Below are 21390 nucleotides of genomic sequence, written 5' to 3' on the forward strand. Positions count from 1 at the left end.
GCAGAGGGAAAACCATGTACATTGGCATGGTGAATGAAAGTATGTAAGATGACCAAGAAATAATCAGTGGTTTGGGATAGTTGGATGTAACTAGACTTGAAAATGGAATGAGAGGTAGAATATAGATTAGGAAAATGTTAGGTACCATGCTAAATAATTAGGACATTTTGGGGAGGAAACATTGACATTTTAAGGCAAATTGGCATATGAGGTATAAAAAAAGAGATTGGTTTAGTAAACAGAATCAGTAAAAAAAAAAAAAAAAAAGGTGATGTTACAAAAGCCAACTGCAGATAAAGAATTAAGAAATAAGGTTTATGAAGGGTAGCAGAATATATCTCCCCCAAATATGCCATTTTGACATAGAGATTATTTTGAATGGAAGGCAATTCTTCTTCTTCTTTTCTTCTTTTCTTCTTCTTCTTCTTCTTCTTCTTCTTCTTCTTCTTCTTCTTCTTCTTCTTCTTTCTTCTTCTTCTTCTTTCTTCTTCTTCTTTCTTCTTCCTCCTCTTTCTTCTTTCTTCCTCTTTCTTCTTTCTTCTTCTTTTTTCTTTCTTCTTCTTCTTCTTTTAAAGCAGATACAAGGAAAGATCTCTGCCTCTTCCTATTTGTCTAAAAGCAAGACATAAACTTGCAAAGGTGTTTCCTCTCCCCTCTCTGGACCACCAGGGACAGAAGTTAGCCACAAGAATGGAAGTGGGGGAACCTACATAACAAACTTTAACTAGCCCTTATTTTCCATTAGTTTCTCCATATGTTTACCTTCCCACGGTTTGCTGTCCTAGGAACTCAGTCCTTTTTCCTTTTGTTAATATGCTATATAAGTCCAAAGTTCTAACTACCTTTTGAATTATTATTCATCATGAGTATTCCCATGTGTATGCATGTTGTACATGTGAATAAACTTCTGTTCGTTTTTCCTTTGTTAGTCTTCTTTCATCAGTCCAATTTACAGGGCTGAAGCCAGTAGAACCTAAGAGGATGGAAGGAAAAATTTTTTGTCTCCCCTACAAGTTGTAAATAGTGTCAAATGCTGAAGAGAGGTCAGAAAGGATGAAGACCAAAAAGGGTCCACTTTATTTGGAAATGAAAAGTACTGCTTTGGTCCCTCGTTCTGAGCAGTTTCAGTAGAGGGTAAGAGCAGAAGCTAGGAAACTGTATGTCAAGGGAAAGATTTAGATGTGAGAAAATGGAGATGACATTTGTCATGTGTTTTTATATTAAAACTGAATAATGAACAGCTTGTATCATATTCTAAGTCTTCCAGCTTTACAGACTAGAGGCAACAGGGATGCCTGGGTGGCTCAGTGGTTGAGCGTCTGCCTTTGGTTCAGGGTGTGATCCCAGGGTCCTGGGACTGAGTCCCACATCGGGCTCCCTGCATGGAGCCTGTGTCCCTTCCTCAGCCTGTGTCTCTGTCTCTCTCTCTGTGTGTCTCTCATGAATAAATAAGTAAAATATTTTAAAAAAAGATTTTATTTATTTATTCATGAGAGACAGAGAGAAGGAGAGAGAGAGAGAGAGGCAGAGGGAGAAGCAGACTCCATCCAAGCAGCCTGACGCGGGATCAATCCTGGGCCAAAGGCAGGCGCTAAACCGCTAAGCCACTCAGGGATCCCAAATAAATAAAATCTTAAAAACAACAACAACAACAACAACAACAACAACAAAAACCAAAACTAGATGCAACGAATTACTTTTTTTTGTATGGCTCTCCATGTGTTTTCCTTTTCAGACCCACCCATTGGTCAGTGGTCTACAAAGGATAAAAAGTCTGTACTCATGCTTAGGAAAAAAAAAAAAAAAGCACATTCTCTAGTAAAACTGTCAACTGTCAGTCCGATGTGATTCATTTCCAATGTAATATTTAAAAAAAAAACTAAATAGAAATAATCTCTAATTGCAAATTAATATTATAGGTAGAAGCCAAATGATTGTTGGCCTTTATCATATAGTATTGCTACTTAATATTAGAATATCTTTTCCTAAATACTTATAAGTTTTATGCATAATTGTTTTTCTTTAAGAAGCAGTTTTAGATATTTTTACTTGTCTGATTAAACATTTTGGAAAACCCATAAGGCCTTATTTTTTCTGATAGTTAACCAAAATGTTAACGCTGATTTTTTCTTAGTGTTGGGATTAGATGAATGTGTTTAATGTTCTTATTTTTACATAGAAATACTAAGAAAGAAGGTATTTCAAAATATTTAGAGTAATGTCAGATTCTATTTCTATTTTTATTATTTTTTCAGATTCTATTTTTAGTCTGTTATTTCCTAAAAGAGCTGATATATTTTGTCTATATATAATTTCAAATTATAATTTTGAAATTGAGGTTTGTACCTGGGTAAATTTCATTCTTCACATTATTAAAGCAGGTGAATTGGTTTGGGTTAGAACTTCATGTGAGAATTCTTTTTTTTTTTAATATTTTGTTTATTTATTTATGAGAGACACACAAAGAGAAGCAGAGGCATAGGCAGAGGGAGAAGCAGGTTCCCCCTGGGGAGCCTAATGCAGAACCCAATCCCGGGAACCCAGGATCATGGCCTGAGCCAAAGACAGATGCTCAACTACTGAGCCACTGAGGTGCCCCTCATGTGAGAATTCTTGACTTCAGTATAAATTTAGGGAATTGTAGAGTTTAAAGTACTAATTTTTGAAGAGAAATTGAAAAGGTTAACATATCTCTAACCTTTGAAGTATAGTCAATTCCAGTTCCCTGCATGGCGCAGAGATCATCCCCTTCTAGGTGGGAGTTTCTCAGATCTGTTGAGACACTGCCATTGCCGGATCCAGTTCAATAGAGTTCCACCCATCTTGCTGGCTTTTGAAACCACTCTCTCTCCCCGCCTATGCAAATGGGTGGAATTGCATATCATTCATTCATGCTTCAAACACAATCCTGCTTGCCATTAACAAGGATAATAATCAGGTGAATAGAGGTTGGGAGATTAAGTTCTGAATGACACTGGCATTCTAAAATTGGCTGTCATATCTGCAATTCAAATAGCATCTACTTTTTCTTTGTCATGTTAAAGTGAAATTAGAAGTATCTTAATAGCCAAATAAGTTAGCCTATGGTTATAATAATTTACTTAAAATTAATGAGGCATGGATTTCAAACAGCAGCCCAGTGCTCATTTTCATTTAGACAACTTGTGTTTATTTTTATCTGTCTTATTACATGGGATTTGTTAAGCTTCATAGTGCATCTATAAAGAAGGGAGAGAGCAGAATCCTGGGGGCATGAGGTAGAGAGAAAAGCCTGGGTTCAGATAGGACTTTATGTTAGAAGCAAAGAGTTAGCAAGAGCTTTCTAAAGAAGTGAAATCTAACCAGAGACTAAAAACATGAGATGTTCAGGCTGGAAAAGGAATTAGGAATTGAGAGGGTAGGGAAGATTGTTCTGAGAAAGAGAGCAGTATATTTGAAGATATAGAAGCCAGAGAGAGCATAGCTTGTTAGTGAAACTGGTTAAAAATAAGCCATCACCACTGCCACCATCAACAACCAATATCCTGGGATCCCTGGGTGGCGCAGAGGTTTGGCGCCTGCCTTTGGCCCAGGGCGTGATCCTGGAGACCCGGGATCGAATCCCACATCGGGCTCCCGGTGCATGGAGCCTGCTTCTCCCTCTGCCTGTGTCTCTGCGCCTCTCTCTCTCTCTGTGACTATCATAAATAAATAAAAATTTAAAAACAAACAAACAAACAAAAAAAAAACAACCAATATCCTTTACTTTAAAGATGAAGCATGGCAAAAGGATAGACTACAGAGGGATTTAGTGATGAACTGAAGGATTTTAAGCAAGGTAGTGACCTGATCAACTTTATATTTTACAAATATCACTGATATTGCAGTGTGTGGAACAGATTAGTGGAGGTGAGAATTGACACAGGGAGGGTAGTGAGGAGATTTGGAATAATCCAAGTAAGAGATAATGTTGATGTTGATTGGGAAGAAATTGGTGGGCTCTTGAGCTATTTCAGAGATAATAAGGTCTTGGAGATCAATTAAGTAGATGGACTAGGGAAGAGGGAGTAATTGAAGTTGACTGCCCTGTTTCTAGCTTGGCAGCAGTCAGGATGAGAATTCTCCCAAGAAGGATGGAGGTATTTTTACAGTTTCCACCTCATAGTTGGATGAAGTGAGATAGGAAAAAAGGAATTTAGAAAGAAGAGAATATTAATTTTGAGAAAGACCTCTCATAAAAAATGTAGAACCAGAAAGCCAAAGCTGCTATTACCATTAGCTGTTTCCATAGTCCATGATTATGACTTCTTATAAGAAGCCCTTTGTTTTATTTGTTGTGATATCATTTTATTTTTATATAGTATATAAATATTATTTTCCTTTCCCCCTTTTTAATAATATAGTATCCTGTGGCCAAATGGCGTTAGATCTAAGAGGAACTTTGGAAATTACAGTTTCTATCCACAGGTGAGGAAATTGAAGCTCCGATGGAAGATATCTGATAACTGGAGTGACGGAAGTAGTTAAAACCAGGTCTGGTAATGGCCACTCTTACTCTTTCCACAGTACCTACACAGCTCTATATTGATTATTGTGTTCCATTAAGACAAATAAGTACAATTGAAGACTTGATTAAAAAGAAAAATTTCATTATCATAGAGGAAAGAAAAAATTGCATAAATATTTTTTGGGATAGTATAGAATTCTATTTTAGATAACCATGGTTGCAAAAATTCAGTTGCTTCTCAGTATTATCTTTCCTATCCTTTCATTGACTTTCCATCATGATAAACCTAAAAGGGTTAAAATTCAGGCAATCTGGACTTAGGTTTGGTTTTACCTCTAATAAATTGATGAACTCATTCCACTTCTGTTGGTTTCATTAAAAAAAAAAAAAACACTCAGATCTCAAAAATAAGAATTTGGGACCATTGGTTTTTAAATCCTTTCTTTGGTCTGTCTTCATCATTTTGTATTCTATCACTGGTTGTCTTTACTTTCTTCCTTAAATTGCTTCTTCTTCTTTGTGGCAAATAGGAACCTTTTAGGTTTTAGAAAACCTAGGTTCAGTAAGTCAGTGATATATATGTCCAGAAGAGTCCTCTTTTTTTTTTTAAGATTTTTTTTTTTTTAATTTGAGAGAGAGAGTGTGCACCTGTGCGCAAGGGCAAGATGGTGGGTAGAGAGAAAGAACCTCTAGTAGACTCCCCACGAAGCGTGGAGCAGGCCAGGCCAAATGTAGAGTCCTACCTAAAGTGGGGTTTGGCTCAAAGCCAGGCTATACATGGGGCTTTGTTGCAGTATACCAAGATCATGACCTGAGCCAAAATCAAGAGTCAGAGGCTTAAACCAACTGAGCCACCCAAGTGCCCCAGGATAGTCCTTTATTTGGATTAAATAGAATAGGACCAGATTTTGGTTTGTTCTGTTAGCAAAATACCACTACATTTGCTTTCCTTCTTTAAAAATAGACTTCAAAATCAGGAAGAGAAGCAGCAGAAGGTACTAAAATCTGGAGTAGATGGGTTTTGGGTGTAGAATGAGTATAATGCTGTGGTCTTCCAAGTAAAGAGAGGATACCCTAGGAGAAATGCATGTTGATTCACTGGGTTTTGGAGAGAAAATACTGGAACTTCTCTTTGTATTTATTTTTAATTTCTCTCTTTGCAAAATTCTGCTTTTGTGTATATCATAATATGTGACATCAATAAAGTACATGCATATCATTTATAATGAATACACATACATATGTATTGTGGGAGTGTGCTTCGAAGATGTTAAGCTGACAGAACAATATGGTTAAATACGTTTGGAAACAACTGGTATAGAATTTGCAAAATGGCAAGTCAAGGGCATCAAGATAAATATTATGTCCTTAATTTCTTACTTTTGGTAATGTCTTTCCTGGAAATAAAGAGTAGAAACTTAAAAATAACAACAACAAACAGAATTTTGGCAGCAGAATTTATTTAACTGTGTCTTTACCTGTTACAGCGTTGCCGAAAAGTATCCAGTCACAAATATATTTATTTTTAGGATTAATTTTATTCTTGCTCATGATTTTTTGGGATTGTCAAGTAACTCATACTGAAATTGACTCAGTATAATTTAATTTATTTAAACTTATCAACTGAAGAAGCCTTAGTAGATTATATTAGTGTTTTAAAAAGATTTGGCTAGGAATTTTTAAGTCCTATTTTTTTCAGTTTTTTCCTATTCATTTTATTTTATTTTTTCCTAATTATTTCTTGCAGAATAAGACCACAGCTTGCCAAAGAGAAGATTGAAGGATGCCATATTTGTACATCTGTCACACCAGGAGAACCTCAGGTTTTCCTAGGGAAAGATAAAGCTTTTACTTTTGATTATGTGTTTGATATTGACTCTCAGCAAGAGCAGATCTACACTCAATGTATAGAAAAACTAATTGAAGGTTGTTTTGAAGGATACAATGCTACCGTTTTTGCCTATGGACAAGTAAGTACCAAATTATTTTCAGAGAAGCTGTAACTTTTCAGAAGTGTCAATTTAGTTGCACTTTTATTTTTGTCTTGAAGTTATTAACATCAAGCATGCATTTTTCTCTATTCTGTTCTTTTATGCAGACTGGAGCTGGCAAAACATACACAATGGGAACAGGATTTGATGTTAACATCATTGAGGAAGAACAGGGTATTATCTCTCGTGCTGTGAAACACCTTTTCAAGAGTATTGAAGAAAAAAAACACACTGCAATTAAAAATGGGCACCCTCCTCCAGACTTTAAAGTGAATGCCCAATTCTTAGAGGTACTAGTCTAATTGTCTCAGTAGTTTCCTTTATATCTTATCCTTAAGATCATAAATAACCCTTATGATTTCATATTTTTTAAAGATTTTTTATTTATTTATTCATAAGAGATACAGAGAGAGAGAGAGAAGCAGAGACACAGGCAGAGGGAGAAGGAGGCTCCATGCAGGGAGCCTGATGTGGGACTTGATCCTGGGACTCCAGGATCACACCCTGGGCCAAAGACAGGTGCTAAACTGCTGAGCCACGCAGGGATCCCCCCTTTATGATTTTATACTCCCAGTTTTCTAGTATAGTATTTGGCACTTAGTGCTTAATAAACAACATTTGAGTAAACTAATTTTAGGATAATAGATAATAAATAATAAGTATTCCTTCTTGTTGGTATTAAATTTAAAAACACTTGACCAGTATCCATATAGTAAAACAATTAATATTGTTTATTTTAGATTCTATCTTATACTGTTTTAAGGTAGGCAGGCTCACAAAGCTCTGGGAATTCAGCAGCTAAGAAGGAGGGAAGATATGAGGAATAACAGGATTGAGGTTTAGCACTAATTGGGCTGCAAAGGATGCTATTGCTACAAGGATAGCGTATGTTTTATGCAATGCCCAATATTTGTTTATCTCTTGCAAATGAGTAATAGATAATTTTAGCTGGTCTTCAACTTAGTCATGATTAAGTCATTTACTGTTCTTACTCTTATAAAGAAATCTGGCATTTATTTGTTTTTGTAGTAATAATTACATTATTCATTTCTTATATGTTATTTTGAAGAAATACGTTATTTTGAAGATGTTTTAAGATATGTTTGAAAGATAATGTGCAATATATGTTAATAGCCCTGAGGCAATTTCTGCTAAAATTAAGCTTATAATATTTCTTTTTGACAGCTATATAATGAAGAGGTCCTTGACTTATTTGATACCACTCGTGATATTGATGCAAAAAATAAAAAATCAAATATAAGAATTCATGAAGATTCAACTGGAGGAATTTATACTGTGGGCGTCACAACACGTACTGTGAATACAGAATCAGAGGTGACATTTACATTAAAATAGAACGTATTTGGCTTTATTTAATAATCAGCTTTACTGATGGTTTGCTTAAGATCAAGAATGAAATTTTATCCTTATATGTAATATGGAGTTAAAATCTTGTCTTCTTTCCCTATATTTTAAAAAAATTATTTATTTACTTATTCATGAGAGACACAGAGAGAGGCAGAGACGCAGGCAGAGGGAGAAGCAGGCTCCACTCTGGGAGCCTGATGTGGGACTCAATCCTGGGTCATCAGGATCACGCCCTGGGCCGAAGGCAGTGCCAAAACGCTGAGCCACCCGGGCTGTCACCTATATTTTTTTATATCAGGATTTCATTGTTTACAATGGCAGGGTTATGATAAAGTCTATACATTTGTCATAGCATCAAAAAGCAATGTAGGTATAGTTTTCTTTCATAGCTAGAGAAAGAGAGATCATTGAAGATGAAAGATCTACAGGTACACAAGATGAAGATGAAAAAGTACAATCCTTTTGTACCTTTTGCTGTTGCATATGTAGGACTATATCTTGGTTCCTAAAAGGAAACTGTTAAGAAAGGTTACAGAAAAATGTTTCAAGAGAAGATACCAAAGGGCTCCAGTAATTCAAGTTGTTGCTCTGTTTGTTCCCAAATGTTCTACTGTAACAGTTTTGGAATGGGAGCTGCAAATGTCAGCAAATGACAAACAATGGAATCTTAGTGTTTTCTCCTATTAAAAAGATAATATGCTATTACATTTTTCAGCTTAGAAAGTGCCTGAAACTAAAATAATATGAAAATATTATACCCCTTATGGTAGGTTTTGGCCATTAGCTTAGATTTCTGATTGTATGGTATCTTGTTTAAATATTGTTCAAGTGAAATCTTTCTTTTCCTTTTCCAGATGATGCAGTGTTTGAAGCTGGGTGCTTTATCTCGGACCACTGCTAGTACCCAGATGAATGTTCAGAGTTCTCGTTCACATGCCATTTTTACCATTCATTTGTGTCAAACCAGAATGTGTCCCCAAACAGATGCTGTGAGTTTTTAGTTCTAATTTCTCAGACTTGCAGGCTTCATTTTTCTAAAAATCCACATAAATATGAGGAGAGTATATTTAAATTTAAATTTAATTTAAATTACCAAATTTAGTTTGGCTAATCATTCCTTTTCCTAATGAGATACCTCTGATTGTATTAAAACTGAAGATGGCCAACTATGTAAGATTTTGAAATAAAAAAAAAAAATCGAATGTGTCTGCAGCAACCAGAAAGCAAGCTGTAGCTTATGGTGATGCATATAGTCATCTGAGACCCTTTGCTTTTGACGACTGTGCGTTTCAGGTTTCTCTTCAACACAAGCAAAACCTCATTTGATTACAGCTGGTTTCTGGTTCTCCAACTTCTTTCTACCTTTGCCTAAGCTTCTAAATGCCAGTAGATTTTTTTTTTTACATTTACAATTATTTGGCTACTTGCCTATTTTTGAATATTATATGTATAAAATATATATTTATATTTATCTTTTTGTTCTTTTTTTTTATATTTTATTTATTGATTCATAGACACAGAGAGAAAGAGGTAGAGACACAGGCAGAGGGAGAAGCAGGCTCCATGCAGGGAGCCCGATGTGGGACTCTATCCCGGGTCTCCAGGATCACGCCCTGGGCTGCAGGCGGTGCCAAACCGCTGCGCCACCGGGGCTGCCCATATATTTATATTTATATAATGAGGGCAGGGTAAGGTTGGAAGATATTTAGTGTCACATTAATAAAATACATATTTTTTAATAAAGTATTTTTTATTATTTTTCTCAATTGCAGGAAAATGCAACTGATAATAAAGTGATTTCTGAATCATCACAGCTGAATGAATTTGAAACCTTGACTGCAAAGTTCCATTTTGTTGATCTGGCAGGATCAGAAAGACTGAAGCGTACTGGAGCCACAGGAGAGAGGGCCAAAGAAGGCATTTCCATCAACTGTGGACTTGTAAGACTAAGACTACAGCTTTGTGCTAAGAATATATTAGAACTTTTCTTGTATCCTTTTCTTTTTTGTAATAACGTACATATTACCCAAGTGGAAACCCTTCATGTGCTGAGTTGAGAAAAGAAAGTTACAGTAAATTTATAAACTTAGGAGTAATGCACATTATAGGCTTTTTTCCTTTAAAACATTGCAAAGTTTTACATATGTATAAGTTTAGTTGGATTAAATTTATGATATATGCAGAAAATAATACATATAGTAGAAATATTTAAAATATTCTTCCCACCTTTAAAAGTAAAATGTCAAAACCAACATTTTATATTAATATTAAATGTTTCATAGCATGACTTTCTTTTTTTAAAATATTATTTATATATTTATTCATGAGAGACACAGAGAGAGAGAGATGCAGAGACACAGGCAGAGGGAGAAGCAGGCTCCATGCAGAGAGCCTGACATGGGACTCGATTCCAGTTCTCCAGGATCACGCCCTGGGCTGAAGGCAATGCTAAACTGCTGAGCCACCTGGGCTCCCCATAGCATGACTTGCAAAGTAGATATTTTTGCTAATATTTTATGACAGTCATTTTATTTTGGGAATTATAATCATTTGTTTTAAGTAATGATTCTTTTAAAATGGGAACTTTCATAGATTATATTAGGAATTAATTTTAACACCGTGCCACCTAGTGGTGTATTTATTTATTTATTTAGTGTTTTTTTTTTTTAATTTTTATTTATTTATGATAGTCACACAGAGAGAGAGAGAGAGGCAGAGACACAGGCAGAGGGAGAAGCAGGCTCCATGCACCGGGAGCCCGACGTGGGATTCAATCCCGGGTCTCCAGGATCACGCCCTGGGCCAAAGGCAGGCGCTAAACCGCTGCGTGACCCAGGGATCCCTTTAGTGGTGTTTTTAATTGCAAAATACCTTGTGTTTGCTAGTATAATGCTTTCGTTATATGGAAGAAAAAGTTTTAGGGCAAATCTTTGTATCATTAATCTTCTCTTATTACTTCATTATAAAACTGGACATTTGTTCTTGCATTAAATAATGGCATCCCTAAATTTCTGTGATGCAGATTGCATCAGGGCCTGTGTTTTCTGCTTTGCTTTCCTCCCTCCCTTCCTAGAGCTGGGGACTCCACAAATGGTCCTACTTTACTATTGTCCAATATTTGCTCCTAGATGATTGTAACCCTTCAGTGCAGAAATTAACAACCGAGGCTGGAGTAGAGAAAGCTAGACCTCCCAACTTCAACACCCATCTTGATGCTTACACTGTGGTTGAATGTTGTGTTAAAGAGAGTGACCTGGATCCTAGACTTTCTGTATTGATCTGAATATCTTAGGAGATAAAGTCATGGTGGAATTTCCATTTGTGCTGTCAGGAAAAAACAAAAGCCATTGGTCTATTTTCTTGTTTAGGCCACTGAAACATGTTCAGATACATCTGAAAAAGTTTCACTGTAGCCAGTGGTTAAAACTGAAGCTTCTCTGCAGAAGGTCAACTAAGATACAGTGTGATGGTGATGTCAGTGTCTGGAGGATCTGTTGACCCCATATTATTCTTTATAAGCTTTTTTATTTTAAAGTGTTATAATTACTAAAATTTTATCACTTTCTTCTCTCTCTCTCTCTCTTTCTTTTAGTTGGCACTTGGCAATGTCATAAGTGCTTTGGGAGATAAGAGCAAGAGGGCCACCCATGTCCCCTATAGAGATTCTAAGCTGACAAGGCTGCTACAGGATTCCCTTGGGGGTAATAGGTATGCATAAGTGATTATCCTTCATATTCCTGAATTTCAGTTACTCCTTAATTTTAAGGTAAATTTGTAAAGTGATTTATAAGAACTGTTTCTGTTATAAAGCAAATTAATAGAAGAGGAACCGATAAGTTTTAAGTACCTAAAATAGGTGAGTCCATGTGATTATTGTATGTGATTATTTCATAAAATCCTTAATGACATTCCCTGATGTAGGTGTTATTGTTCCTATTTTACAGGTAAGGAAATTGAAATCCAGAGAGGTTAAATAGTTTATTCAAAGTCATTTAGCTTATAAATGAATTTCATAGCATGTACTTTTCCTACCATATCATAATTTCTACTTTAAGCATATAGCAGATGCCTAATAACATTTTGTTGATAACAAATGTCTTCTAAGTAATTGCAAAGTAATTAAATACTGATACTTTTTAGTATCCTTAAAATCCTAAGTATTTTACATGTGGAAAAACTTGTTTTTAATGTCAATTGAATGAAACATGGGATGTTTGCTGTTTATTAACTTTCTAATATCACTGATATTCCTCTTTTTTCCATACTTTGCATCATTCTGATATATTTCATCGGCTAAACTCATTCTTTTGGTAGTGCATTCCTTTTTATAAACATCAACATGTTGGCTTTATAAGTGGACACATTTTTGGCATTTAAAGTCAATCGTATTAAATAAAATATCTTTTAAAATAATAAAAATGAAAGTTAAAAAAATAAAGTCAATCATGATGTAATGCAACAAGTTACAGACAGCCACAGTGAATCTATTTTACAGTGCTTTCAATGGCCTGACACATTTATTGTAAAAAAAATGATCTGGTAATTACACTTACAAACTTCCTTTTTGAACAACTTATTCGAAGAATTTTGATAATATAAAATCTATTTAGATTTAGGAGTAAAGTTTTGTTTTACAGAATTCAACAGTATTATTTTTATATTTCCTCCTAAAATAAAATATATTTTATATTAAGACAATGTTTGCATTGTGTTAACTCTTCTCTTCAAGCACATTCTGTGTATAGGTACAATATTGCTTGCATTGTTGTATATTTCTTCCCCTATATATCTTCATGCTGACCTTCAGTATCAGTCTAGGTCTTACTACAATGAGACACCAATTTTTGTTTGTTAAGTCAAATTTAAAATTTTTTGAAATTGAACTTTTGGTTCAAAAGCATTATACTTTGTTTAAGCCTTGGAGAACAGAGTATCATTGTTTTGTAACATTTGTACAAATTACTCTTAAAAGAAAAATCAGATCAAAGATATTTTTGGAAATAAACTGTATCTACTAATGCATAACTTGTGACTTTTATTTTTTTTTAACTAAACTGGTTTCATTAATTTATAATGCTTAATAGAGCCTTACAACAAATTTATAGCAAAAATTCTAAAAAAAGACAGAAAAATGTATAGCACAGGTAAAAATCAATTATATTTTTAATACCTACAAATAACTACTGTTGATGGCATCTGGGTGGCTCAGTCGGTTAAGCATCTTTTGGTTAAGCTTTCTGGTCAGGTCACTATCCCAGCTGGGATCAAGCCCCATATTTGGCTTCCTGCTCAGTGGGGAGCCTGCTTCTCCCTCTCCCTCTGCCTGCCGCTCCCCCTGCTTGTGCTCTTTCTCTTTCTATGTGTGAAATAAGTAAGTAAAATCTTTTAAAACAAGTAACTATTGTTAACATTGTGATGTATTTCCTCCTAACATATGATATAACATGATAATTAATATTTAAGATACATAACATAATGGCCTATTTAAGTGTTCCAGTTTCCTTTAAAACAGAATTGTGGTTTTATATAAACTTTAAAAATAAACAGCTAATATTTCCTTTGGATTTTTCATAAATACAACCATTTTTGAAATTTGTATCTTTGGGATTTTATTTAATATGTGATCTTTTCCCTATACAATAGATCTTAGCTCCTCTCATTACTGACTTTTACCATTCTCCTTAAGCACTTGATCCCAGTGCTTCTCAAAATAGTTGTGAAGGGTGAGTTCTACCCCACTCCCTAATTTGTGGTGAGATAATATGGTGCATGACTGCACTCAGCTTGCCTGTTTGTGACTTACCATCTAAGTTTGAAAACACTTGAACTGCTCTATACGCCATTCAGTGAGATGAGGTCATTGATTATAGCAAGTTCAAATGTTGTAAGTCTAAAATGCTTACTCTCAATTTCTGAATTTATTGTGAATGTGTAACAAATAATTATCAGACTGGCACTAACCTGGGGACCACACTTTGAGTAGTCCTGTTCTTTAATCAGTGTTCATAACCTTTACTCTCACTTGATTACCTTATTTTCTTCATTAAAAGAGGGAGCTAGAGATGCATGATTTTTTTTTTTTAAGATTTTATTTATTTATTTGAGAGAAGACAGCACAAGGAGGAACAGGGGCAGAGGCAGAGGGCCAAGAGACTCCCCAAGGCAGGGCTTGATCCCAGGACCTTAACTGAGATCATGACCTGAGATGAAGTACTGACTGAACCGCCCAGGCTCCTCTGCATGAATTATTTTAACTTTCTGATCTCTAATAAGTAAATATTATGTATATGTGACACACATCACATTTACTAATGACTTGCTAGATTCCAGTATTATGTTACACAAAGTATACTGACAAATAAAACTTGATCTTTATCCTCTAGGAGTTAAGAGTTTAAGAGTTGAGATTTATCAAATTTCAATATAATAATGATGATGATAAAAATCAACAAAAAAGAGATACACAAAGGATATGAGGAAAAGAAAGAGTAGGCAAACTGATGGTTGAATTCTTGACTAGATGATACCTGTGTTGTATCTTGAATAATAATAAGACTAAATACAGATGAACAAGCATTGCTAAGGGAAAAAGATGGGTAGAATGGGACCCCTTTTTAAAAGTGTTACTATGAGTGCTCTGTTGAGATTACTGGGGGAATGTGACAGAGGAAGCAGACTAGAAGGCTACAGATGAGAATTAATAGGTATGAATTTTCTACCAGGGTGGGTAAATTAGCTCTTCATTTGCAGTTCCTATACATTTTCCAGTCAGTGTTTAAGTGCTGATTACAATCTTCATGCCTGTTTCATTGACAGACAGAATAGCTGGGGCATACTAAGCATTTCACTATCCTGTTCTTTGGTTGGCAAAGCAATTCATCATGACCATAAAGTACTATTTTCCTTTTTTTTCTGTGTAATCTGGCCAAAAGCTCAGGAGCTTTGACCACTCCATCACAAATGAAGTTTTATATTGGAAAAACATGTGGATTTACTAAATATTCTTGTTCAGATGATACGATTTTGTGTAAATTTCTTTGCCAACATTAAAAAAAATCAGGATATGAATAATTAAGTAAAAAGAAAAAAATGTAAAATCCTGAAATATTAAGTAGGTAATGAAAGAAATGATTTTTGAATACAGTTTGTCATTATTATGGATTAAATTTTGGAATTATTTGTTTGCATTGCTTCAGAAAAATTTTGTAAAGAGGTGAGAAATATATGCACTTGTACTTTCTCAAAGTATTATGGGTAAAATAAGTGTAGTATAATTTCATTTTCTCCAATTTTACCTAAGTAAAAAGTCATTTCCCTTAAGATAGAGTTAAAGCATAGGGGACATTTAAATTTGCTTTTACTTTAAAATAATAGTATCAATCTTTTGGTATCTTGAAGATAAGATACTGTTCAAAAGGCAGGATATTAAAAATGCTTATTTCAGTGTTTTACTTCTTTTTTCTGTAAAACTAATTATTCTTTTTAACTTTCAGCCAAACAATCATGATAGCATGTGTTAGCCCTTCAGACAGAGATTTTATGGAAACCTTAAATACCCTGAAATATGCCAATCGAGCTAGAAATATCAAGAACAAAGTGATGGTCAATCAGGACAGAGCTAGTCAGCAAATCAATGCACTTCGTAGTGAGATCACACGGCTTCAGATGGAGCTCATGGAATATAAAACAGTGAGTGAATGGGTTTGACTTTGCATTTTGTGGTACATCTTGTGAAGACAGTGATGCCTTTTTGTGATGGCTTATCCATACATGTCTCCAGAGTCTCTTGTCTGTCAAACTAATGGCTTCCTTCTTTTGGAAACAGAATTCTCTAGTTTTCCTTGTGAATAACCTTTAATATTGTTCAGTCTATCAACCCAACCAACATCTTGTTTCAAAAGCTTCCTTAGTCACTTTCTTTAGTGACAAGTGCACCACAGAGGGATATAGTAGAGGGGAAAAAAGATCTCATTTGCCTCGAGGCTACTAAAACCAAAGGGCTCTTTGTTGTAGATGTGTAGTATTTTTAGATAAAATTCTTGTATATTTAGACTCCTCAACAAACAGGGAAATATTTTCCTTTTCTAGGGTAAAAGAATAATCGACGAGGAGGGTGTGGAAAGTATCAATGACATGTTTCATGAGAATGCTATGCTACAGACTGAAAATAATAATCTACGTGTAAGAATTAAAGCCATGCAAGAGACAGTTGATGCATTGAGGGCCAGAATCACGCAGCTTGTTAGTGATCAGGCCAACCAGGTTCTTGCCAGAGCAGGTATGTATGTTAGGTGGGATGAGTGAGTGATTAACTCCTGGAAAGCAGGGAACATTCTTTGTGTACATTAATTACCTGGAATATTTACAGTAGAAATACCAATCTGTGTACATACAGTCTGTGATTTTAAGTTAAATACTTAAATGTGTAAATAATGCATTCTTGAAGAAACAAAATGTGCCCTTTGTTTTAGTAATATTATTGTCTGTGTATGTAATTAAGAGTAGGAAATCTGTATGAATTGTGTTTTAAAGCATTATTGTTTTATTTCCGTAACTTTTTTCACTGATTCTGTTTTGTGGAAATTTTAATTAAAAAATTCCTTATTTTTATCTTGCAGGTGAAGGGAATGAGGAGATCAGTAATATGATTCACAGTTATATCAAAGAAATCGAAGATCTCAGGTATAGTTCATGTTTTTTAATATGTAATGTAAGTGTTTTGGGTTTTGTAGTATAGTAATATTGCTATTTGTTGAGTCTATTATTTAGTAAAACTGTTCATGATATTTCAGTCCTTTGGTGAGGTTAACTTTAGAGGAATAGGGATTTGCCTTTCTCATAATTTCACATTCCAAACTGTTTTTCTCTCTTCTCTTCCCATATTATCTTCCTATATTTTCCTCCTACTCTAGTTACTGTACCTCTATTGGGAGCTTACCTAACCTGATGTACAGGACTGGCATAACCGATATCTATGAGGTTACTTTTGGGCCTTCCCTTCCTGTGCCTCTTTCTTCACCATTTGGGAGTGGTCAACAGTCTCCTCCTCCTAGGCTGCTACTCTTTATCTCTTTTATTTCTTTGGCACTGGTCAATTTTTAAGGCTAATTTTAAGTTTCTTGTACTTTATTTCTTCTCTTCTAAGGCCATGTCTAAGCCTGATCTTGCTGTAAAACAAATGGCTTAACTAGTGTCATTATTTCCTACAAAACAATCATTTCATTTATAGTAGCTAAACACAACATTTAATATTTTCTTTTTCAAGTTCTTGATATAAGACCATTCTTTAAGCCATTTGGAAAACAGAGATGACTCTTAGACCCTGAGTTCAATCTGTGATCGAATCTTTCTTGGTATAAAAGTTAATGGCTTGTTCTACTTGTTCAGAATTTCTTTGATGTTTTTTTTTTAAAGATTTTATTTATTTATTCATGAGAGAGAGAGAGAGAGAGAAGCAGAAATATAGGCAGAGGGAGAAGCAGGCTCCATGCAGGGAAGCCCAATGTGAGACTCGATCCAGGTCTCCAGGATCAGGTCCTGGGCTGAAGGCAGCGCTAAACCACTGAGCCACCCCGGCTGCCCCCCTTTGATGTTTTTTTAATTAGGTATCTCCCACTCCTGAGGGTAATCTCTTAGCATCCCAAGACTGTAATTTACAATAAAAAAATAATGTACATATGGAATAAGCATAAATGAACTTTGAATTTAAATTGGATTACCTGGATTGAAATTAAATTTTCTATTTTTTAATAAGTGTGTGACCTTGGACAAGTTCCCTAACATCTCTGAGCTTTAGTTTGTTTATCTGTAAGAATGAGGTAATACCTGCTAGTCTCAAGGAGTTATTATGGAGCTCAAAAGGAAGAACAAGATGTCACAACCTAACGTGGTATTATTTAGGTCCAAGTTCTCATATCATTTTTGTCTCTGCTAAATCCTACTCCAATCCATACTTCTATCAGAACTTACATCTTCAGAAGGCATTTATTCATAGCCCCTTTAATATAATGCACATTTATGGTGATGCATTGCCACTTAGAAATGTTTATACTTTAAGTTTTATTCTAGTTGTAATAGCACTAGTTTCCTTTTATTTTTTATTTTTTAAAAATATTTTATTTATTTATTCATGAGAGACACAGAGGGAGAGAGTCAGAGACACAGGCAGCAGGAGAAGCAGGCTCCAGGGAGCCTGATGTGGGTCTCTATCCCGAGTCTCCAGGATCAGGCCCTGGGCTGAAGGTGGCGCTAAACCTCTGAGCCACCCGGGCTGCCCACTAGTTTCCTTTTAATAAATTTACATGCCCCATCATTTTTTGAGCAATAGTAATGGACACTATATAATTAATTAATTCTTGTTTTTTTTGAGCAGTAGTTAAAATTTTTGTAGACATTTTTGAAAAGATAGGAAAGTATAAAAATTAAAGTCATTCATATTGTTACCATTACTAGAACTGATGTTAACATTTGGGTATATCTCTTCAATGTTTTTTGAATGCATACTTTAGCAAAATTGACATAAGGGTATATCTGTAGCTTCACTATCTTTGAAATGTGACAAGATATGAGCACTTTTTGATATGAGCATTTAAAAATGTTATTAAATATTTTTCTGACATGATTTTTAAACCATTCCATGTGGTACTATCTTGTGGTTGTAATTGGCTTTTATTTAACTGATTGCCTACTTCTTGATAATTATATCATTTCCAGTTTTTTGATAAGAATAGTTATTATTCATTAAATACATTATCAATCTGGTGAATTTTAAACTCATTATATCATTGATCCTCAAAACAATTGTAGGGAAATGTCTATTTTCATCTGATTTTACTGAGGAAAGAGTAGAGGCTTTAAGGCTAATTGCCCAAGATCAAGTGAGTGACAGAGCTTAGATGTAAGCCCTCAGTCTGCTCTTTCCTAAGGAAGTTTGTATACTTCCCCTCATGACTCACTGCTTGGTCTCCTATTAAATGAAATGCAGGCAGCAGGGCTGGTTGGTGAGTGGGAAGAGAAAGAGAGAGTTGTTAGGAAAAAAACCCAAAAAGCATCTTAGGCTAATGTATCTCAGGCTTTATGGAGTTGATCCCTAAAGGCACCAGCATTGAAAAAGCATTGTATATACCCCTATGAAATAAAAGCTTAAATCAGGTAATAAAAAAGAACTTGTCTGATTATTATATAAAGGAACCAATACAAAACAGGTCATTATTAATAGCTAACTTATTATATTTTTGTTTAGTCTTAACATTCATTATTATGTACCCAGGCTATATTGAAAATACAGAAAAATGTGAATTTTGACTTTGAGTTTTTATAGTTAAGTTGTGTTCTTATACTTAGTTTATGCTCTTGATTAGCAAAATGACAGCGTTATATTCAGAGTTTGCTTTCTTATTTTTTATTTTTAAATATTTTATTTATTCATTAGAGACACACAGAGAAAGGCAGAGACGTAGGCAGAGGGAAAAGCAGGTTCCCTGTAGGGAGCCTGATGTGGGATTCATTCCCAGAACTCTGGGATCACTCCCTGAGCTAAAGGCAGACGCTCAACTGTTGAGCCACTCAGGCATCCCTATTTTTATTTTTTAAAAGAATTTATTTATTTGAAAGAGAGAGAGTGAGTGAGAGAGCACAAGCAGGGGGAGAGGCAGAGTGAGAGGAAGAAGCAGGCTCTCTACTCAGGGCTCCATCCGAGGACCCCAGGATCATGACCTGAGCAGAAGGCAGACCTTAACTGACTGAGCCACGCAGGCACCCCCAGAATTTTCTTTAAAATGATTTTGAAATTGGGGCACCTGCGTTGGCTTAGTGCTTGAGTGCCCTGTCTCAATCACCCTTCTGCCAAATTGACCTTGGAAATCTAGTTTATTGAAGTAGATAATTGTGTTCTTGATGGTTTAAATCAAGTAGAAATAGAAGACTAGCCTAGTGGACTCTGAATCCCTTTTTGTTTCAAGAGTTCCCTCTTTTAGAATCTTGTCATTCCATGTTTTTTGCATATTACTGACAGTGCATACATTATTCTCCTGTCATTATTAGGGCTGCTTGAGCAAACAAAAGAATGTTTTCAATTATCAAACTCAGGTTTCCTTGGAGATACCATCTTTTCCCACGCCATGTTTAGGAGCCAGATGTCTTTCAGCCAGCTAGGGGCAAGTTTGACTATTCCTTACAAAGATTTGGAAATGCTATTATATCATGATGAATGGAGAACTGAAAGAAAGGGGACCATGGTGCTTGTAGATTTTAAATTTAAATGATGGGTTTGCAAAGCAAGATCACTAGTGCCTACTGGCCAGAATGCAACTAATCTAATTACCATTGGTATTTTTGAGCACTAAAAATGTGATTTCAAATTTACAATTATTTAATCAGGGAATTAAAAAAAATCCTAAACGTTAATGTTTGTGAGCACGTTTATTTAAAAAACAACCACCATACTTTGTAGCAGCATTGGAATACATTTTGAATGACTTTTTAGCATACGACACAATATATTTAAAATGTTCCCTATTTATTCCTAGAGTAGTCAGATTTGTAGAGAGAGAAAGTATAATGGTGGTTGCTAGGGGATGGGAGGAGAGGGAAATGAGGAGTTAATATTTAATGGGTACAGAGTTTCAGCTGGAGAAGATAAGAAAATTCTGGAGATGGAAGGTGGCCAAGATCCACAACAGTGTGGATGTACTTTGTGCTGCAGAGCTATACATTTAAAAATGCCTAGGGTGGTACATTGTATGCTATGAATTTTTTACTACAATAAAAAATGTTTCCTGTTTAAATATATTTTTATTCATTAGGGCGAAATTATTAGAAAGTGAAGCAGTGAATGAGAACCTTCGAAAAAACTTGACAAGAGCCACAGCAAGATCACCATATTTCAGTGGATCGTCAGCTTTCTCTCCTACTATACTATCCTCAGACAAAGAGACCATTGAAATTATAGATCTAGCTAAGAAAGATTTAGAGAAGCTGAAAAGGAAAGAAAAGAAGAAGAAAAAAAGGTAGTGTTATAAAATCACTATATGAATCCCTGTTTTTCTTACTTTTCAGTATATCCTAATTTGCAGTTACAGTGAGTATACATAGTCTCAGAGTATATTAATAAGAGAAATGTCATTTGAATTAGCTGAAAATTATAATGATATACTTTTCATGGTTTACCTATACTTGTATGTAAGAAAAATGAGTTTAATTATAATAATATAGTAGTAGATTTAATTTTAGACTATGACAAGGTGAAATTACTTTTAGAAATTATTTTATTGTTTTTCAAATAGCTGCTTTTGCATTCCATTCATCTTTTCTGCAAAGCTTGCTCTACCATTACAACTCACTGTTTTCATTTCTTTCCCATTTTCTAATGCAATTAAGTAGTCTCATGGATATAATCTGATTCCTGTCTAGATTAGTTTAACTAAAGGCTAAACGAATCCATCAGACTGTCATTTAATATCATTTGGTCTCTTCAGTATTTTCTGCAGGGCTCCTAATTTGATTATGTCAAAGTTATTTATGTTATGTTAGGCCTTTTGAATCAAA

The 21390-nt window shown here is 34.8% G+C and overlaps 1 protein-coding gene across 18 annotated transcripts in view; it reads left to right on the plus strand.

Moving 5' to 3' along the window:
* KIF21A (kinesin family member 21A) overlaps positions 1-21390 on the plus strand; it is a 147576-nt gene that overhangs the window by 71649 nt on the left and 54537 nt on the right. For 13 of the 18 annotated variants that reach the window (XM_072798370.1, XM_072798371.1, XM_072798374.1 and 10 more), the window contains exons 1-11: positions 4382-4446; positions 6234-6456; positions 6585-6767; positions 7663-7812; positions 8700-8834; positions 9618-9785; positions 11438-11553; positions 15339-15534; positions 15934-16123; positions 16464-16527; positions 20649-20852. In XM_072798370.1, coding sequence (XP_072654471.1) covers positions 4397-4446; positions 6234-6456; positions 6585-6767; positions 7663-7812; positions 8700-8834; positions 9618-9785; positions 11438-11553; positions 15339-15534; positions 15934-16123; positions 16464-16527; positions 20649-20852 — 1679 coding nt within the window. In that variant the 5' untranslated portion in view covers positions 4382-4396. Of the gene's footprint in view, positions 1-4381; positions 4447-6233; positions 6457-6584; positions 6768-7662; positions 7813-8699; positions 8835-9617; positions 9786-11437; positions 11554-15338; positions 15535-15933; positions 16124-16463; positions 16528-20648; positions 20853-21390 lie in introns of those variants that run through there. The other 5 variants (XM_072798382.1, XM_072798379.1, XM_072798383.1 and 2 more) reach the window with 1 other exon arrangement.

This window comes from Canis lupus, chromosome 25, assembly GCF_048164855.1.
Source record: "Canis lupus baileyi chromosome 25, mCanLup2.hap1, whole genome shotgun sequence".
Lineage (NCBI taxonomy): Eukaryota > Metazoa > Chordata > Mammalia > Carnivora > Canidae > Canis > Canis lupus.